Source organism: Notolabrus celidotus, chromosome 9, assembly GCF_009762535.1.
Source record: "Notolabrus celidotus isolate fNotCel1 chromosome 9, fNotCel1.pri, whole genome shotgun sequence".
Classification (NCBI taxonomy): domain Eukaryota; kingdom Metazoa; phylum Chordata; class Actinopteri; order Labriformes; family Labridae; genus Notolabrus; species Notolabrus celidotus.
The window spans coordinates 18319560-18340693 of NC_048280.1; the positions used below are offsets into that span (position 1 = coordinate 18319560).

Sequence of the window (21134 nt, forward strand, 5' to 3'; positions counted from 1 at the left end):
ATGGCTGGACAGGAGGCCAAGCAGCCCCCACCACCCTGCCTCCTCCCTGGCCTAGACAGCAATTACTCTGCCACATGTCAGCTACAGACTAACAGGTCCAGAATCCCTCAATTCACTGCTTGATGAGGAGATTTCTGCCGGGCTATATCCAAAAATAATATCTTTTCAGATTTCAACAGATTTTAATTTGTTCATTCATTACTTAGCTGTTACTTTTGTGCCAGGAATGACATTTTCTGAGAATGTCATTGTCAAACTAGGAGCGCATATTTTTGTTCAGTATTCGGGCTCATTGCTGGTTCTGCTGTCATTATCACACAGCTCACTACAGCTCCAATATCTGCCCTGTAATTGGTTCAGACTTTTGGCTAAACCTGGTGTTTCCACTTTTTCAAACCCCAGCTAGGCTACAAACATAAAGGCATGCAGATACATACATACAAAGTATTCTCATGGCAGCTTTTCCCCTACGGTGGGAATTCAGTTGCTGTTATTATATATTAATGCTGTATTCCTGGTTATAAGCCATAGAAACATTTGATATATGACCATTTCTGTCATTCCAGTGCTTCACATATATCTTTATGCACTGTGCAATACTATTTAGTTCCAGTGTTAGCTCTTAGCCACTTTCTATCTAATGGTAATTTTAGCTAGTAAGTGGCTGAATGCTAATGTAAGCCATTTTCTTGCCTGGCCCAAAATAGATTTCAATATGTTGTTTTAACTTGAAATGTTGCTAATATCCCTGCAGATTATTTAATCAAATCTGTTCAGTTGCCAATCATGTTGAATTGGTGAAATGGTGATAATATCTCAGATACCCTCATTTTATGACTTAAAAACTTGAACAAAGCAGATATTGTAACAGAACTCAAGCTTCCTGGCTTGTGTGACCTCAACGGAAAATTGACTATTTGCAAACATTTAAAATGGTTAAGTGACATTTGTGAAACAATTGTGTTACCCTTAGTAAGACAGAAACTGAGAATCTCAGAAAGCAGTTGTCTGCTCAGTTAATTGTCTCCAGTCAACCAGTATGAAGATCCAAAATTTGTATCCAAATGTGACCTGTAACACACAAACACTCCTGCAGCTGTAACCCTCTGTGACACCGCCCAGGAGGCCTGCAGTGCCAATCAGCCTGGTGCAGATGAAAGTTCCCAGAAGACCTTATATCCCGGTTCATGCCATGTCAGGCCAGATTCAGCCTTCCTCCAGCTTGATGGACAGAGACAACCTGGTCGTGTCACAGAGAGCCTTAGGACATGACACAGAGGTTCACCTGGGGATTGTAGTTTTCCTAATAGCCCTGTGCCTGTGCAGTCAGAGCTGCCAGAGCCATTAGTTTGCTTTGCTTTTAGCAGCTTCTCTTCCTATAAGCCACACTTCCTGTGAGAGGGAATATGCTCAGGTAATGACCTCCAGCCACCTTTCCTCCACTGTTGTCTGAGCCGCTGTGAGACATAACAGGGGAATTAACCGGCCATATCAAATTGCAGCAGGTTACTCCACCGTCTGTAATGTAGGGGGAAAAACTCGGGGTAGCTGAATATTTAAAAATGGTCACCAGCAGCTGTAGAAATAACAACCTTTTCCCTGATTGCCTCAGAACCCGGGAGGTGGGGGGCAGAAAGTGGAACCGAGGGAAAAAGAGCAGAGACAGAGTGAGCGAGGGAGAGAGAATCTGCATGCACTTGACCTTTTCCCACTGATTGAACTACCTCGCTTCTAACTCCCATTTGGAATTCCACAGAGTGCCCATAGAGACTGTCATTATTCCTCAGTCTGAGGCAGAGGTCAGGAGGTGTTTTTCATAGTGAAAGGTGATTGACAGCTATCCATGGCCTGCCTCCTCCTAGGTGCCTACTTATGCAGTGTCATTTTGGGGACTGCTGGGTCTGCATAGCCACATGAAAAGTGTCATCACACTTTCATCATGTTGCTATATTGCAAATCCAGAGCATTAATGGAGTTCCACTTTATCTCAGGGGGACAGCAATGTTATATTGGTACAACTAGTCTTACCTCATACTACAGGCTCCTCTGTCATGTTGCCGTCTCAGTGCTGGCACACACAGGATCATTTCCGGCTGCTGGCGTCCCACAGCGCCATGCCTTCCCTCTGCCCTCTGCCTTCTGCTGTGAGCGCGGGGGGCCAAGCAATCTTGTTGCCTCGGGTGGTGAGCTTGAGGAAGAGGGGCTCTGCTTCGGTTTTGGGTCACAGCGGGACTTGGGTTGAAAAACAGGTTCCTGGTTCCAAAGCCTCCGAGCTGGCATTTGGGCATCCCAGGTGCAAGGCAGCGACACCCTCTGTCTTCGCCTGCCAGAGAGCGGGGGTGGGTAGGGGGATGTGAGTGAGGGTACAGAGAGTGTCCGCAGTTCCTCGCTGTCCCACAGGAAACGACACGCGGCCTGTGCCATCTCAGAGCCGAGCCTGCCACAGACTGACCATGAGAGGCAGTCAGGAGGTGCTGCACCTTTCCTGGAACACTGAGTGTTTCTGAGTGGTCTCTTCATCCAAAAACTCTGAATAAAATGTGGTTTTGGAGCCAACATTTGGACTTTAAAAGTGCGTGTTATCCTTTTAGCCAGATTTACAGCTTTTAATCAAACTATTTCTCTCCACATTTTTTAAAAATCATCAAGAAATGATAGCACATTAAAAGACCCAATAGTATAGCCTAGATATTGCCAATCAAATATAGTGTTTAATAGCACGTTGTAAGAAAATGCTCATTGGATTTATTTCATTTACCAGACTATACCCTTCCATGCTGTTTTTGTAACATGAATAACATCTATCATAGTTTTATGTGTTGCTCGTTTAATCTCGACCATCATTCATAGTCATTGAAGGTGAATATCTATCTGTATTCTGTTATTGATTCTCCCAGAAAAGGGGAAAGATTAAAAGAAGTGATGTTTGAACATTGAAAAATAAAGCAGAGTTTGGTGTTTCGATCTTACCCAGTCATAAGGCTAAGTTTTAGTGCCATCTCTGGTTGTGGTTTTTCAGTCCACTCTAATAGTGCAGAGGGTTTGGCGGGGAAAGCATGGGAGTGCAAAGTGACCACAGCACAATGTTGAAATGATTGCTCCTTTGGGACATTTTACTTTGGTTTCTGTGGTTTGCTTGTAAGACTCATACTTGTAATGGCCATCTTCACATGCAAGGGTTGCATGCTGTTTTCAGACTTGAGAAATGATGAATCAGATGTGTTTGGTCATAGCTTTGGGGTTAGGGTGTGTTATTTTGCTGACCTCTGGCTGCCAGTTCCAAAACTCTGGTTCTCTGATTCTTTGAACAGATTTCTAACAGCCACTTCTCAATTTTTTATAGCGTTAACCCTGCAAAAAAAGAAGCATAAAAGAAGGATAAAAAGTGACATAATAATTTCAGAAACATTTCAGCTTTAAGCAAAACTTAAATTACTTTTATGCTTCTTTTAAATCCTGGCCCTGCAACTCCATCTTTTTTAGATTACTGAAAATGTACCCATACACCTCTCCTCTCCTCTCCTCTCCTATCCTCTCCTCTCCTCTCCTCTCCTCTCCTCTCCTCCTCCTCTCCTCTCCTCTCCTCTCCTCTCCTCTCCTCCTCTCCTCTCCTCTCGTTGGCATGTGTACTGTAGCCGCCTGCCTTGTTGTCTGTGCAGTGTTAAATATTAATTGGGAATCAGTGGAGGACTTGTCTCCTAAATGATAGAACAGAAGGGCCCAGGCTTGCCTCAGGCAGCCTGCAGGCGCCTTTCTTCTTCCATTTACCTGCAGGCCTGCGCACCAGCACTTCCTCCGGTCTGACAGGCCTGCTCGGGCGCCTCCAGCCTCCCCTCATCCCCCCTCACCCCCCCTCATCTCTTCCCCACTCTCTGCCTTTCTTCCTCCTCCTCTGCTCTATGCTCTGGTTCCCTTTCTTATCTCTGTATGTGCTTACAATCTCTACCTCTGGGGTCCTTTACTCTAAACCTGTGTGTGCTTGTGTGTACGTGTGTTTGTGTTGTTGTCCATTTGAGTTTGTGCATGACTTGCTCTTGGCTGTTCATGTAGCCCTTTGAGAAAACAGTGTCACAGTGTGGCATATTCTCTTAAAGACAGGACAGGGAGGGTGAAGCATGAATGTTTCAGGTCAGGATTTAAGCTTGTTGTATTTTCTGTCTTGTACTGCTCTCTGCCTCATCACTGATGATTTAATCTCTGTTTCTCCTTTCTGGTGTTTTCCCATAACCAGCCTTGTGGTTTCTTTCTTCTGTGAGCCATCTTTTGTTCCTCTCTATCAGCCGTGTCATCTGAAGAGGTGTACCGAGACAAAACAACCAGCCTGGCACCAGCTGTCTCTAACAGGACTGACTAGCTTTAACTTGTGGATGACCCTTCTGGACTGACATATTTCAGCTGCAGAGTTTTGTTTTGGAAATTGGTCCAGTCCAACCTGTTGTTGTATTTTGCCTCTGTGTGAGCACATCTCTCCAAAGGGTTCAGAGAGGGTGTTTTTCAGAGTAGCAGGGCTGAATGTAAAATGGAAAAACCTAGAGAGGGAGCAGAGGGCAGGAGAGAGGCCGGATGTAACTGGACAAGAGCGGGGGGCTGTGGTGGTGGTGGTGGTGGTGGTGGTGATGATGGGGGGGGGGGGGGGTCAACTTTGATGCCATAGGAATGAGTTCACAGGCTCGCGAGCACAGGCCTAATCGCACATGACAATATCGGCTGGTGTGCCAGTCGTAACGCATAACCGCCCCGCTGCTTGTGCTGACTCGGGGTATTTGCTGATAAAGCTCTGCTTTCTAGACCATGCTGTATGCACAATGAGGATGGCCCAGGCAGGCCTGAGGGCTGGATCATCACAGGCATCCCACAAACCGGGGAGCAAGTTCCCCCTGTCCATACAGAATCATGGAGTCCACTAAGCCCTTTGGCCAGATTTGATTATTAAACAGCGAGCAGTTTGTGATGAATATAGTTATTTTTTACATTTATTATCTATCATGCTGCCCATAAATTATTGCAAAGGAAAGCTGCTGGTAAAACTCTTGCCTGAAATGAGGTCGTAACTGTGTTCACAGTTTGAAATATTCAGGGTTCATATTTTTCTATTGAATGCTTTTTTTGGCTGTCATGGGAACAAACATGGAGGTTGTTCTTCTTTGTTTGGTGGTTTTGTTTCTGGAGTGCACTGTGTGGTGTGAGGTAAACATGTTGCCCCACTTTCTGTGTTTGTTTGGTGCACTGGTGTCCCACAAAAGGCCTGACATGGCTGCTGGCCTGCATTCCTCTGTGGCTCAGAGAGGACACAAACTACACACTGCTGTTGTTTCTGTTGGACAGTCAGCTCGATCATCAGTAATTAACACGTGCGGTTCTCTCAAGGGATCTGATATTTTGTTCTCTTTCAGTCGTATTCTCTGTATTTATGACACGAACTGACAGGGACAAAGCATATTAAAAACATTTCTGAAACTAGCCAGAGAGGCTTACGTTTAGAATATAGGCATCATCCGTGCATACCATGATGTCCTGCATTAAAAAAGGCAAAGCTATAAGATGTTGATATCTTTGTGTTTTTGTCTTTTAAAATGCTTTCCTCACAAGGTTAGTGCTGATATTAATGTTTTAATTCAGAGGCAGCAGGTCTGCTCTTGTGCTGTCAGTGGTGTTAATGGGGCAGGAATGCAGGACGAGCACTTTCCCACGCTGTTAGTTTTCTTCTGCCGGCCGCGTCTGAGACGAGGCTCTGGGCTGGCGAGGCTCTGCTAATGCAGCCAGAGTGCAGACAAATGGAAAGTGACACTTGTGTGTGTAGAATGGTATTTGTGGTGACGCTTTGACTACAGATAATAAAGTGTTCGCCCTGAGGTGATTTCGCCCGGCGAGCACCCCAGATGAAACTCACTTACTCAGAGAGGGAGACGGAGGAGACAGAGAGGGGAGAAGAAGAGACAGCAATGGAGGAAGGGGAGACAGATAGGGGGGCTGAGGAGGAAGGGATAAGGGGGTGAAGAGACCCAGACTTGGGGTGGAGTAAGGGAAGAGAAAAGGAAAATAAACAGAGGAGATAGAGGATGAATTTGAGAGAATGAAGTGAAAAGATCAATAGGCATTTAAAGAGAAAATATAACCATTTGTAATTTGAGTGCTCTATGGATTATAGACGAAGCAGAAGTCAGGGATTAACCTCATTTTAATTGTGTGTGACAGTTATTCACCTGTTTTAGAGGGTAAAAAATAAAAAAGCATTTGAAGAGCATGATTAAATATCTGGATTTTAATGCTTAGAGTTTGGCTTTGCTGTAAAGAGAGAGGATGTCTAGTTCAAATAGAAGGTAAAATGTCTGGATTGACTGTTGGTGGTTGGATCTGTGAGTGTGTTTCTGTGTGTGTGTGTCTGCCAGGCCATGTGTACAGAGGGAGTCCTTCAGGATCAATCAATTCTCAGTAATTTCCCCTACAGCCCATAAAAGCCAGGTCTGTCTGGAAGGAGCACGAGGTTGCCACATCAAACCAGCTAATTAATTTTCATGGCTGATTCAGTAACATCTGGCTTCAGAGATAAATTCTAACGAGAAAATGTAAACATGACAGTGTCCTGGTGGTGTAATATTTCACATTTCTTGGGAGGAAAGCTTTATAAGAGAAACCTAATTAGCTGTTTTTGATCTCACACGTTGTCCACATTCACATTAAACACATATACAGAACCGTGAAATAACTGAGATATTCACAGACAGACATGCAGAACAGTTCCAATAGATGTTGTTTTTCTTGCAGTCTGTATCTGTGTACCTTATCTGTGCCTCAGTGAACTGTATTACCAGCACACGTGCACCACCTCACTGCAGGCTCACTAAATGACCTCACGCTGCAGTCTGTGTGAGGATGAAGCCACAATTAGGCTCTCAATTTGGAATTTCTTCCATCTGCTTGTGCAGGAAATAAGATAGATTAAATCTCAGATTAGATTGGGTTTAATGAAATGAAAGATTAGATTTGCGAGTTTTGTCCAAGTTTTTTTTTCCCGTAAAATCTCTTTTAGTGATTAAATCCATTTTTGACATGGGGCCATGTCTACGTGCCTGTGAAGGATCAGTGCGCAGATTGCTTTAACATTCTTGTTATCCTCTTTGCTATTTGTGAAACATGTTGGCAGGTTAGAAGCCCAATATGTGCTTGCAGTGTTTAGCCCCCTTGTTGTTGTAAAACTACAGATTTTACTTACAAGATGTTTCATCCAATGAAATTATCTTCTTATTTAGTGTTGCACATGTCATTTCAAACTTAAACTTTGAAATGACACGACAGAAATAGTTTGTTTGAATCTGCGAAATACAGATTGTGAAATAAGAACAAATGAGAAGAGGAGTTAGGTACAGTTCACATTTTCTTCTCCACTGTCTCACAGTATGCATTAGTTTAATGCTTATGATGACACAAGCAGCCACAAATTCAGACGGCTCTATCCTCTGAGAAATCACTGCAGTTTGATTTCTATCTTTGTAATTATAGATAGCAAAGGCCTGCTAAATAATTGCCTTGATGTTTTTCTCTGTTGTGCACAGAAAATCAACCTTGAGATGAACAGAGGGAGATGAGTGTTCCTAAAAATGATTTTTCTGATATCAGGCAAACAGCAGGGTTTCCTTCCCCGTCACGTGCACTTGAATTGATTAGCACTCTGGCTGAGGGCACATTCAACATGTCTGCCCCCTACGAGGATGCGCTACCCTGTTGATCACTGGCTCATACATGTGCTTCCTCTGCTCCCTCGCTCCTCAGGAAGCTCCTGCGGGGCTCTGAGGCTTTGATTGACTGGCGGCCGAGTCCACGGGACGCCTCTATTATTATCATCTCTACCTCTGTGGAGGGGCGGGGGGGAGCTACGTCCAGGGGGTCTGGCCCACAGCCCCTGCTTTGTGTGCCCGATAGTCAATTAGAGGCAGCGCACTGCCGGAGACGAGTGGGATGCAGGGTTAATTGCAGAGGACCAAACAGCTGGCTCTATCAGGGCCCATTGTGTTTGCAGCAGTTGTCACGGCAATTGAGGCCCGGCTGTAATCGCTGACTAATCAGCCCTGTGCCAGATGACACCTCCATTAGCACAAGGCAGGTATTGTTCAGGACGCGGAGCTGCCTCTGGCTTCCCCCCCTGCCTGCCTGTCCTTTTACAGCAAGCTAACGGAGGTGGGGAGAGGATGTCATAGACCCTGATCCTATCTGCTGAGAGCTGAACAATAGCTGCAGGTCAAGGGTTCCTCTGTGGAACAATGCTGTTTGAATCAGCCTCCTCCAGGCTGCAATACATTTGACAGGTCAAACTTTTTCCATGCTGAATGATTATGGTTTGAAGTATTGAATGCTGTTTTAGCTATGAATTATTAATGTGAATAACTTAATTTCACTGAGCTCAAAGTGGCTACTAGTGGTGGACTGTAGTACGAGAATGCTGAAAGAAGAGGCATCCTGCTGGTTTAGTGGTATAAAACACAAGTGCCATAAATTCTCAGCCCAGCCTGTCCTGGCAGATGGCTGTCAAGCAATGAGTCTGGTTCTGCTTGAGGCTTCTGCCTGTTAAAAGGAAGTTTATCCTTGCTACTGCTGCCAAGCGCTTGCTCATTGGTGAAATACTGCTAGGTCATTGTAAACAGGATTACAAAGGCTACCTTCGTGTAATGTGTCATGAGATAACTTTCAAATTTGAACTTTATAAATTCATTGATTGATTATTGAAGAATCCTAATCTTAAATCCTGTACTTATTTACTCCAAACAAAGGACCCAGGTTACATAGCTACCTGTCAGGTTAAAGGGCATGTCAGTCAGTGCAGCAGCTGCTTTCCTCTTTTTTTGCTCAGTGACCATTTGTTTACTTTGGTCTTGAGCTGACCCCGTGTTTTCTTTCATCTTTCTGCTAATCTCTGTTCCTGTTGTTTGTCTGAACCTCATCACTGACCATCACTGACTGACCGTTCTGTTTGTTTGGTCAAAGTCAGTGTGTACTCTATGCACTCTATGTTCTGTGAAAACTTAATTGAAGTTCAACCAAATGGTCCTCTCCCTTCATTTAAACAGCACATTTTCCCTCCGACACGGTCAGAGTGGATCAAAGTGTGTGTGATAAGTAGGGATAGCTGCTTGCAGGAGTGAGTGAGAAAACGTTGAGGGCTTTTTGATGTGTGGCAGAGCTTTCTCCACTAATAAGAAGAAACTTCTCCAGCCTCTCCATAATTTTAGAACACTTGGAACACTAATAAATGGGAGCAAGGGCATTTCAGGCAGTTCTTTCCAACTTTTTCCTCTGCTTATTCATTTAAACCTCTAATTAAAATGCAAAGCATTCTCATGGTCCTCTGGATTTGGTGCTGCTCTCTCGCACAGCCTCTGACTCCCTATCTCCTCTCCCTTTTTTCTCCTCCTCTGCTTCTCCCCTTCCCTCCTCCTCCACCTCCTCCCTTTCCCTTTCCACCTCACCTAACTCCCTGCTCTCATACTCTCTCTGTCTGCCTCTGCTTCTTGTGATCAACACAATTTGACCTCTCACTTGGAAGAAGTGCACAGAATTTAATGGATTTTTTACAGTCTAATCTAAGCAGTTCCCTCTTTATTGCTGTTTTGTACCCAGTGGACCTCATCTTTACCAGGCCTCCCCCCACCTCCTCCACCCTCACACCAAGAAAATTAGTTCATCAGAATTCAAAATGTACTGCTAGCTAATTAAAGGAGTGTTAATTGAGTGTTCAGAATTGGGTACCCCCTTCACCAAACGCACTCAGATACACACACAGACATGCGGGCACACGCACACACATGCAATCACAGTGACAGCACGGGGTACACCAAGGACGTCGCGCTTGGGGAGTTTCATGCCAATCAAAAATGGAGAGAAAGGAGAGTGCCCATCCTCCAAGTGAAATGGGATTTCTAGATCATATCAGGGCCTACTGCAGCTCAGTCCGGCTCCGTGCTGCCATGTTATCCTATCCCAGCCGTTGCTATCTCTGTCCGCCCGCTGGAGAGAGTAACAGGGCACAGATAGAGTCTCTCACTGCGTGCATGGTGCTAATGAGGGGTGGCATTTAGAGATGTGCTGCTCTGACACATGGGCATTGTGTGCCAGGCACTGGGTGATTAAGGACGAAGGTCAGCCCATTAATTGCCTCCCTGCCATCGCCGCTCCCTGGCGCGTGATCTCTCAGAACTAATGCATGTGTTTGCCTCGGCTTTTATCTCATCTCCAATGCAGTTCAATCATGTGCTTGGTTTGTTTACATTCCTTTCATTTGAAAGTTTTTTTTCCCTACTTATTGTAAAAGCAGTGTTAGCTAGCCCTGGTTTCCCTCTGTTAGCTGTTTGGTGTGCTTGTGAGTGTGCATAGCCTCTGCTGCTCTCAGGAAGGGAAAAAGCATATTCTTCCATCCCCAGGGGAAATAATTAATCCTTACAAGGCTGTCGCATGTCGAAATGAAGCGAGTGTGAAGCATTTAGCCCAGGAGGCATTGCAGGCTGTCGCCCGCACAGGCACCTGTTGTTGTCCCTGCCCTACATTTCATGAGAGAGCGCTGAGCAGAGGATAACAACATGCTCCACTGATGCCAAATGAGACACACAACTGCACATGCAGGTTTGGGTGTGTATGCATTTGTGAGTGTTTTGCCTATTTCTCTATTGTGTTATCATGCTTTTTGTTTGCATGCACAACTGCGCTGCAGAGTGTGCACAGGTGCAGGAAACCCCCTACCTTATGAGGAGGTGAGGGCTCACACAAAAGCGGCAGTGCTGGCTGCCTTAGAGGCTGTTTATCAGGCGGCACCATCTGTATGCTGCTGCTCAGAGCTGTGATCTACTGCAGCCTGAACCAATAAGTCACAGAGCGCCCGCCTAAAAAGAGACTCTCTCCTTTAACCTCCATGTCCACACTTATAGACTTAGTGCTCTGGAGGAGAGCGATGTGGAGACCCTGTACATCAAACACACAGTGTGTAGAAGAGCCTGTGTATGAGAGGAAAATTACACCCCGCTTTGTGGCCGTACTTACTGTAATCAAGTTTGCTGTAAAATTTATACCATGGAACTTTTTAAAGAGGAAGCTGGAATCAGAAGCATCCAGATGCTCATTTGCCTCCTCCTCCTCTTCTCCCTTTATGCCTGTGGCTTCTAATAACCGGAAGCCTTTGTGGAGCTGAGATGGGTTTTGTAGGCCTGAAAGGCCTCTAATCCCTGTGGCCTGTGAAGTGTGAAACCCTTTGATGCCAGGTTGGTGTGCCAAAGGCTCTGCCTATTGACAAACAAGGGCCAAGCTGGGAAAAGACGGAGGGAAGAGGGCTTTCTCGTCTCTCTCAGAAGAAATGCAAGCTCAGGCATGGAAAATATGGACTCAGTCAAAGAGAAGGAATAGAATTAGCCACCCTTTAATGAATTTCCTGGCTGTTTTTATAGTTTTTTTCCTCATGTGGCAGTAATTAGGTGGAATGATGGGCAGATTGCAGCTGGGGGCTCGTAGGGGCGGCAGGGCACAGGCCCTTGATATGCCTGAAAGCCAAGTATCTTCCCTCATTTAGACCATGTGATGATCAAAGACTGCTTTTTTTGCCCTCATGTAAAGAAGATCAGAAAAAAATGCTGCCATTCCATTTGCATGTGGATCAGCAATGTGCTTTGAAATGAGCATGTTTTTCTCTTCTGAGCAAATGAAATAAGTCTTCTGTCAGTTTTTCACTGCTAGTCAGAACATCAAAGCAAATGGCGCTGCTGTCACCAGGGAGGCAGAGCTCTGCTTCAGTAAGGTTAGTTAGCTTTAGATAGGCTGGACTGGCACACTCAGCCTGGCCCATTAGGATGACACCAGGTTTCCTCTGACGGACTGAAACCAAGTTATTTTATCCAGACTATTTAACGTATTTAAATTTGATGCATATTGTTACTGATTTACAACACGTTTGCAGCAGGTTGAAGAGTACTGAGCAGAATAGGCTGCACTAAATTTGGTTGGAATATTCACTATCTGCTCTCCACTGCTAAATTCCCAATTTATTTCTGTTATGATATGGATCTTGTAGATTTAATCATTTTCACAGTTGGAGACCCAAAGGGTTGTTGAAATGAACTCCCCATGCTATCTGTAATGGGAGCAAAGAAATGAGAATTGTGTCTACTTGGCTGTGGAGTCTCTTTAAAATGATTTTGCAATCGGGAAGGAAATGGAGTGAGTCCTAGTCACAGCCTGCACCCTGCACACTCCTTGGGTTGCCAGGACATTTGCTGACGGCACAGTTATGGCAGTTAATTTTTGTGCGTTTTGTTAGCTTTTGCATAAAAATGTCATTTTGAAGGGGTTGCAAGTCATTGGTGGCAGCTGATATATTGCTTGTAAATTGAGTTCTTTTCCCAACCCCCTACCCTTTTTGTTACACTGAGCTAAGTAGCCATGAAATTGCCTGAATAATGTCGTTTAAATCCAATCTCACCGCGGCCCCTCACCTCCATACCCAGCCCCCAAACAATGACACATGGTGGGCTTTTTAGAAATTGCCATTTTCCTGTTTGCCACCTCGATTCACAATGGCCAAGCCTTGGCTCATTGAGCAATGCCCAATGCAAGTCTTACTTGCCGCATTCACTGCCGAATTGAATTTTGGGCATTGAATTGGTTTTATATTGCAAACAGTATAGAGCATTTACATTTATATTCAAAGCATCATCTTTGTACCTACCTTTTGTTTGTTCCGTCATGGGCTATTCTGCATGCAAAAAAGACTAATTTGAACAATCTACATGAACATAAAAATCATCTTTATTCATCATTCAAATAGGTAATGGTGATGAAAGACCAAACATTTGGCGATGTTTGATTTATTTTATCGCTACATTCATTAGCTTTTTAAATGCTTTGCAGCATGTTCTCATCTGTGAACTCTGTATGAACGATGTTTCGGATGTATTTTGCACTAAGCACTCCATCTTTCTTGACTAGTCTCTGCTCTGATATATTTCACCTTCACCGGGCTATTCCCCATAGATGTTTAATTGTTTTTATTTTTGTGAGGGCCTTGTTGCAAACTTCTGGTTTAAATAAATGTGGAAATTCTGTGGCCAAGGGTAAGACCCAGTAAGTGATACCACTTATAAATCTCAAATGTGCCACTGCAATTAAACAAGCTTTTATCCCCTCCCCTTCATTCCTCCTCGCCTGGTATCCAAGGCTAACCCAATTCAATGCTAAAGAGAGTCCGAATTAATTTCACAATGGACTGATTTAACAGCGCCTAAGGTACCAGGCTTTGACAGAATGAGTTTTTAAAAAAGATCCATTTGTCTAGGGATGAACCTTCACAGGAGGGTGTGAAAATGAGATGGAGAGAAAGCTCAAATGGAGCAGAGTGATGGAACATAAACGCACGTCAGTCCTGATTTGCAGTTTCCAAACTCTGCTTAGGTTGTTCTGCTGTTTACATCTGGTTTTATTTCCTGCTCTTGTAGAATGCTGACATTTTTCAGCTGCTTTAAATGTAGTCTCTGTAATCCTGCATGGTTTTACTGTTGCAGCAGAGTAGTGCTTATTGCAATTGATTGATTGATCTGACTTTGTGGCTCCCATTGCTGCTAGTTCCTTCAATATGTCTGGTAATTAAACCCAGCTCTGATATTCTGTTCCATTACACATGCCGCCATTAGTGTTCAATTCACCCATAACTTTCTCTCTATTTGTCCTGCAGGTGAGCTGGTGGTGCCTACACACTCCCCACGCTACCCCACTGCAGCAGAACTTGACGCCTTTGCTCAGAAGACGGCCAACAACCCGCTGTCCATCAAGATCTTCCCCACTAACATCAGGGTTCCCCAGCACAAGCACCTTAACCGGACTGTAAACGGATATGACACCACAGGGCAACGCTACAGTCCCTACCCTCATATCCACACAGGGGGTTTCCATGGCCTGCTCGCCATTGTCAAGACCTCCTCATCATCCTCATCATCTACCTTTGTTCCTTCGAAAGGTGTTCTTAAAAACTCAGACGGCAGACGGACTAAGCTCTCTCCAGCCCACATAGCTGTCGCCCCATACCCACCCCCTAGTAGTAGCACTTTAGCCAGTGGCCACGGCCAAATGGTCTACCACACGGGGCCCTCGAAGCCTCCAGAAGGCCCTGGACTGTCAGTTCCCCCCAATGTCACTGTAGCTGGCTCAGTGATTCCTGTAACAGGGGGCCGAGGCCTGGCCCTGCCCGCACAGTCCAACCTCCCCTCCATCCAGAGCATCATCTACCAGATCAACCAGCATTGCCAGGCCCAGGCTTTGCAACAGGTGTGCCAAGGGGCCGCCGCCACTACTGCACCGTCAAACTCCAGTCCCTCCAAGCAGGGCACGACTATCATGGGGCTCTCTTCAAGCTCTTCAGGGGGAGGCTATGTGGTGGGAATGGCTCCCCAGGCTAATATGGTGTATGCAGGGCCTGGGCTGCCAGCTCATAGTGCAGAGGCGATGAAGAGTGGGGTGTATGCAGATGGTATGGACTATATCCTTTGGCAGAAGCAGCAACAACAACAACAACAACAACAGCAACAGCAGCAACAAGCTGTGCTTCGTATGTACAGTGGAGGAAGCGGAGGAGGGGGCGCCATCAGCAAGTCCCCCGAAACTTGTGTTCCAGGTGGAGGGATCATGGTGGCCCAAATGTCCTCCTCTTCCTCCAGACCTTACCACCTGACAGTGAGCGCCGGTGGAGGAGGAGGTGGGATGGAAAAAGTCACCTCCTCCCCTTTGAACTGTGTGGGCATGCATGGAAATTTCTCAGTGGGTCAATACTTTGCCCCACCATGGAACAGTGTGCTGGTGACACCCGACAGTGACTGCTACAACCCCCAGGAGCTTATGGGTACCTCCACAGGGGGGCCAGTGACTGGGCACAGAGAGATGGGCTATCCCCACCACCATCACCACTACCACCATCATCATCACCCTGCCATAGACAGCGGGGGAGGTTTATGCTGCAGCCTGCCCAGCAAAAGCATGTGCAACACGTCGGTGCTGAGCAGCAGCCTACAGTCCCTGGAGTACCTGATCAACGACATCCACCCGCCCTGCATCAAGGAGCAGATGCTGGGCAAAGGCTACGAGACTGTGTCAGTGCCACGTCTATTAGACCACCAGCATGCACACATCCGCCTCCCAGTTTACAGATAGAGGAGGAAGGAGAGGAAGAGAATCAAGAGAAGAAAATCAAAGTTTAAGAACAGAGATGTTTTTTTCCCGAGTGGCACTGCTTTAACAAATTGTGAGAGCTTAGAGAAGAGCAGGTGTTGCTGTGCTGTGTGACCATAGGTGTGATGGTTTCAAGGAAAGCAGTGGAAATCCCAAATATAAACAGTGGTCGAGATGCCAGTGGGAGAGAAAAGGGATTTCAAGATTCTCCAGATGTTCCATTGTGTGGTTTGCCAATAGGAATTTTGGATTGATTTATTTTTTCTTCTTTTGTTTTTGTTGTTTTTCTTGCCTGGACATTTTTGATGAGAATCATAGGTTGAAATGAAGTGCATACACCATTTGTATCCCCTTTCCAAATACTAAGATGAAGCTACTGTGTAGGTTGTCACTGAAATGGTCTTAAAAGGGCCGATGTTTAGGGCTGCTCTCGGGATCCAAAACTCTGTAACACAGTTCTCTCACACATAGACAAACACATATAGAAACACAGATGTACTGATTCATGAGGATAAATTATAGGTGGTACTTTGGTGGAAATGTACAAGTATCATAAGGTTGAATTAAAAGGATAGTACAAATATTAGTTATTATTGCTGTTTTAATTGATACATAAATTGCACTGCTTGAATCTTGTTAACTTTGAAGTTTGGAATTGGGTAGTTTGGATATGATATATTTAAGAAACTTGAAAAACTTGAACCTATTTTTTGTTGTTTTATATATTTGTAGGTATATTATATGCATCGGCTGCTATGGGGAAAAGTGTCTCAAATGCTTTTTTTATTTTATTTTTTTTCCAGTTTTGTTTTTATGATTTAATAATTCCTCCTCAAGCTGATGTGCAGTTTCTTATGTCCTGGTGTGAGGCATAGTCGCTGCTTTGGTTCTGTAAGAACCTTGTTTGGAGAGCTCTCTTTTCCTAACCAACACTGGAATCTACAATACATCTTGAAATACTTATTTAAAAAGAAAATGTTGCAAAAAAAAAGTACAAGAAAACGAAATGTTACAATGAAGAATGTGACTGGGAGGTTAGCTACATAACCTTATGTGTATGTTTCTGCGTGTATGTGTCCGAGTGCATGCGCGTGTGTGCATTTTTTTTTTTTTGGTTTGTCTTCTTCAAAATCCTCAGACTTTTTTTCATTTGTATTATTATAAGATTTTATACCACTAAGACTGAAAACTGATTCACTAGTCCCATAAAGATCATATCTGAGAAATGTACCGCAGATATTTTGAAAACTTGCTCCATGTTTTTGGAGGTTTTGTTATTCTCAGAGCTAGAGTAGAGATCATTTCTCACACAACTACTGTAGTTTCAGTGCTACATCCTACTTCTGTCTAAAGTTGTCATGATGACAGAAAGAGGTGGGAACAAATGGAAGTCCTATTTAATCCTGCAGACAAAAACAAAATGAAAACAATCATGCCCTGTCCTCTGGCATCAGATGAAACGGGACGAGGCTCACTGCTTTTTCTCGTCCATTTCAGCCCCAGGTTGGGATTTTATTCAGCCTGGGCCAGTCTTAACTTGATGATTCAGAGCAGTGAAATATTTATTATGACTGTGAGATTCCCTTGAATGTACTGCACTTAAATTACTGCAATGTTTTATTGCCTTGTGGGACTCAAGTGAAAGAGAAAAAATTGGATCAGTGCAGCAGTCCTCTGGTCTTAAATTAGCATTTCTTTTGTCCGTCAAATTTCAATGCTAAATTGAATTTGGTAACTGTAGTGAGAGAGAGAGAGCTGGAGCTTTCTTGTGGGGAAATACTGGCATCAGTTGAGATTTATGAAGTGCAATTATTATGACTGTATTAACATTTTTCTCTGAGCTTACACCAAAAAATGTAAACTACAGTTGTCAATACATTCCCAATGTACCACATCCCTAATCCCTCTCCTTTTTGTTTTGAGGTGTAAAATAAATTTCTTTAAGAAGATATTCAGGCCACATTTTGGCTTCGAAGTCTGTCATTATTTTTTAACGTTTGTCCTCTAGAAGTCAGGGGTAATTTGACCCGTGTTTCAGCAAGTCAGTGAGATCCAGAGAGGAACGTGATGCATATTGTAGATGATTCACTGACCTCAAAGAACCCAAGTTTTTTCTAATTGATCATCCTGTAAATGTTTACACTTTGGCCATCCAAAGATAGAGGTCAGGGAGAGTTGCAGAAAATGAAAGATTTACTGATGAAGATAAAAGGGACAAAGGTGCAGGCAGAAAATATGTTTCTTTGACCATGTGTTTTCCATAAACAGACCTTTTCAACCATTACTTAATCTAAACTATAAGCCTAAATGTATGAGCTGTACGTGTTTATAGACACATTGCTGTCTTTGAAGGCTGACAAAGATTCCAGTCAAAAGATACCCAAGCCCCCTTTGGCTTAAATTTGCACAGTAAGCCTCCTTAACATTCCAGTGAAAATTTTTCATGTTGTTTCAACAGCTTAATACCCTAGCCACAGTGTGATCCCAGCATATTTTCTGTCTTGTAGAAATATTTTGACAGATTTACAGATACGTCCCGTCCCTAAATCCCCTCAGTTTGGCTTCTGCATCCGAGCATTAAACCCTGTCACATGATGTTGAAGTGAAGGGAGACACTTGAGGCACTGGAGTTTCTGGTGTCTGGCCTCTCCCACCAGTGGAGGTCTGAGGCACCAGGCCTCTCCGCTAATGGGAATATTGGGTGACGGCTGGCTGCTGGACACTGCCAGTGGATAGAATTCATTCAGTCAGAGGGTTGAAATCGAACCTTTTTCACATAGCAAGGGATTTTCTATTAGGTATGGAGTGTATCTGACCATTTTGAGAGTAGTCCAACTGAACAAAACAGATGACATTAAAGCAAATTTCTAGAAAAATTTCTAGCAGATGTGTTTTATCTAAAGTATAATTTTTTTGTGTGTTACTTTTAACATCCTTTCTTTGCATCTAAATGTTCTTCTGCATGGGCTCCAATCTGTCTTTACCTCTGCTCCTTTATACATCAATGAGCTCCCACTGACGGGGAGCATCTCTGCCCTGCGACTCTGGCCCATTCCACAATTCCCGATTTGGACAATGGACGCTTAGCCCCATATTAGGATAATAGAATTAAATTTCAAATAGATTTGTGCCTGAGCTGATCCATGCATGGCTCACTCAGCTGCAGAGGCAGAGTGGCATATGGCACGTCATTATCTAAGCCCCCCTTCCCCCCTGTCCGGGGCCAACAGGGTTCACCAGTGCTTAAACAAACTGAAGGTTAGGACTAGCTGGCTGGCGTTGAAGGGGAGGACAGCAGGGTTTGTAAAAAAAGGGGGGAAAGGGGGGGTGAGTTGATGGGTGGGTTGCTAAATCACAGCCTCCACAGCGTCTCAGAGGGCCTCAGCACCGCACCATGGCGCCTGTGCTCGGAGGCCTGCTTTAAAAGCCGGGCTGTGTTTGATGGAGGGGATTTGTTTTCTGTTGGATTATACATGGTTGCTCCCTGCCTGGCTGAGGGGCCCCGTGCAATGTGACAGATCTCTGCAAAAAAGACAGAAAGAGGGAGAGAGAGAGATACAGGGAGGGATTTTGGGGTCAGAGAAGCCTCGAAGCATCAGTAATCAGGATAATTGCCATGTTCCTGGTGCTGGTTTCAGCCGCCCCTCCTCGGCTCTGCGGCCTCATATTCATATTCAAGCTCTGAGGAAATCAAATTCCTCACTGAAACCGCTCCTTTTGCCTGAATTTACTAAATTCTACAAAGTAACATCTTCATTTGTGATTACATTTTTTGTTCTTAAAACATATTTAGCTGCCCAGGAAATGATAAATTACACCATCTGAGCTCATCTGAAGGAGGGCATTAGATCTATAACTTATCTGGGAGGCTTTACACTATTGACTGTTAACACATCTTCAAGGGCGATGAGACGCTTACGAGGCTGGCCTGAGGGCAAAGAGGAGGGGAATTGACTTATGCTGGTTGTAAAAATCCCTTAGTAAATCCCAATAAGTCCATGTGGACCTTTACCTAGTGCAAAGGTCTGGTCGCATATTGTGCTCCTTAAATACGACTGAGGAGGAAGGACAGAAGACAGGCCCGTTCAGAGCGAGGTCAGCCTGTTTCACTCCAACAACACTGAGAAGAGAAGGGAGGGACAGAGAAAATAAAGGCAGCTGCTCGCTCTGCAGAGTCCTGGCGCTGCTTCTCTAACCTACAGATGACAAAGGGGGGTGGGCAGGGGGAGGAAAGATGGGGAGAGGGGCGTCCCCTCCACGACGCTTTGGTCAACCTCAGTCCTGTCCCCTGGCTGCCCTTGGGCCCCTGAGGCTCTCAAGTCAGAGTCCTTCCCAGCATCCCTCTTCAGCGTCTGCAGCAGATAAAGTCCTCTCTGCTTGGCTCCTACCTAGCAAGAAAATACTTTAATCAATAATACAGATAGTCCTGAGGAGGCTTGTAGAGTTTACCCAGCAGCCTTAGGGCTGTGTTGCCCAATGTCATTTAAAGATTTGCTGTGTGTCAGGCACATTTTAATCTCTTTAGTGCAACTGAATAAAACTGGAAGGGCTGCACTTGAGCATCATAGGATCTAAAGTTTGTTCTTAGCATTTACCGAAAAAAGGTAAAAATCATCACAGATCACAAAATAAATCGGGATTTTACTCTGAAAGGCGCAGCTCTAGAGACCTTCTCTAAGAGCTCAGTGCAGCAGGTTGTAATTCCCGGAGCTTACAGCTTTTTATTTCTTCAGCATCACAACCATGTATGTTCAGCTGAAAAAGCTTATGGCCTCCAAATATTCATCTCGTTTACGTGCCGGGTTTATTGCTGTATCCAATCCAAACACAAAAGTCTGGGGATTTTGCCTTTTCTTTTTATTCCTGTTTCCTTTTTCAATGTTTGTGTGTCTCTCAGAATGTTCCTGTGGACAAACAGGGCTGTTTTTCCCAGAATGATCTCAAATGCACCGACGCTGCCAAAGTCTGAGGGTGCTGCAACCTTGAGAAAATCATATATATGGAAATGGGAAATCTATAAAGCATCTCTCTTATTGTTCTCCCTGCAGTGTTGTATTTATGTTTAAGAAATAATTTTGTCTCCTCAGGATGAAAAAATGTAAAGAATACCTTGCTTTTTCTTTTGGAAGATGATAATATATGAGTTAGATTTCGACAAAAGAAGTCTGAATATAAAAAGAGCTGTAAAATCCTTTAGTCGTGGGGTTTTCAACTTTTGAATGTGCCTACAGCCAAGCATCCCAGTGATTGCTTACCTTCTCCCCCCTCTGCAGTTCTGCAATCTTCCCCTAATCTCCCCTCAACCATCATCTTCAATTTGCTCAAACTGCCACTGCCCCCCCCCCCCCCCCCCCTCCCCCCCCATCCCAACAACCACACCAGATATTTTGTCTGTTCCCTGCTTTTGTCAATCTCAGGACTGAAATTTCTTTATTTTAATGTAGATGGTTGGTTTTTATTTCACCTCTCCTCCCTTATGTATTATTGTTTGACATAAGTAAATAAAGCAGATGACTTCCACGCCTGCCTTGTTGCTATAGCATCTTCTGTCAACTACTCTTCTTTCTTTTCTTGTCTTTCTATCCCCTTCTCCTCTCTCTCTGTAACATCAATTTTTAAGACTCTGAACAAGACTTTACAGTCATGAAGGTAAGCATATTAGTCTTAGGATGCACTTTGCACATCAGCACCATATGTCAGCCCCTACAATCCTGTTGTTCGCTTGACCTTTTTCACCTTTGCAGCAGTATATTGTGGCGTTACTAACACCCCACCTGTTGAGTGATGTGTCCTTTGTGCTGTTATTGGAAAACAACTTTACATTTGTGCAATCACACAATCAAGACAGAGAGAAAAAAAAGATGGAAAGCAACCTTTCATACCCTGGGAATAATTGCCATTTCTCCTGGAGCATGACTTGGAGAAACCGCTCTTAAGCAGAGGCA

General features: G+C 44.4%; 1 protein-coding gene across 1 annotated transcript in view; it reads left to right on the forward strand.

The window, feature by feature from the left end:
• The window catches only part of fam222a (family with sequence similarity 222 member A), a 49996-nt gene extending 29287 nt beyond the window's left edge, over positions 1–20709 (forward strand). The window contains exon 3 of the mRNA XM_034691050.1: positions 13703–20709. Coding sequence (XP_034546941.1) covers positions 13703–15171 — 1469 coding nt within the window. The 3' untranslated portion in view covers positions 15172–20709. The remainder of the gene's footprint in view (positions 1–13702) is intronic.
• Positions 20710–21134: the final 425 nt, after the last annotated feature.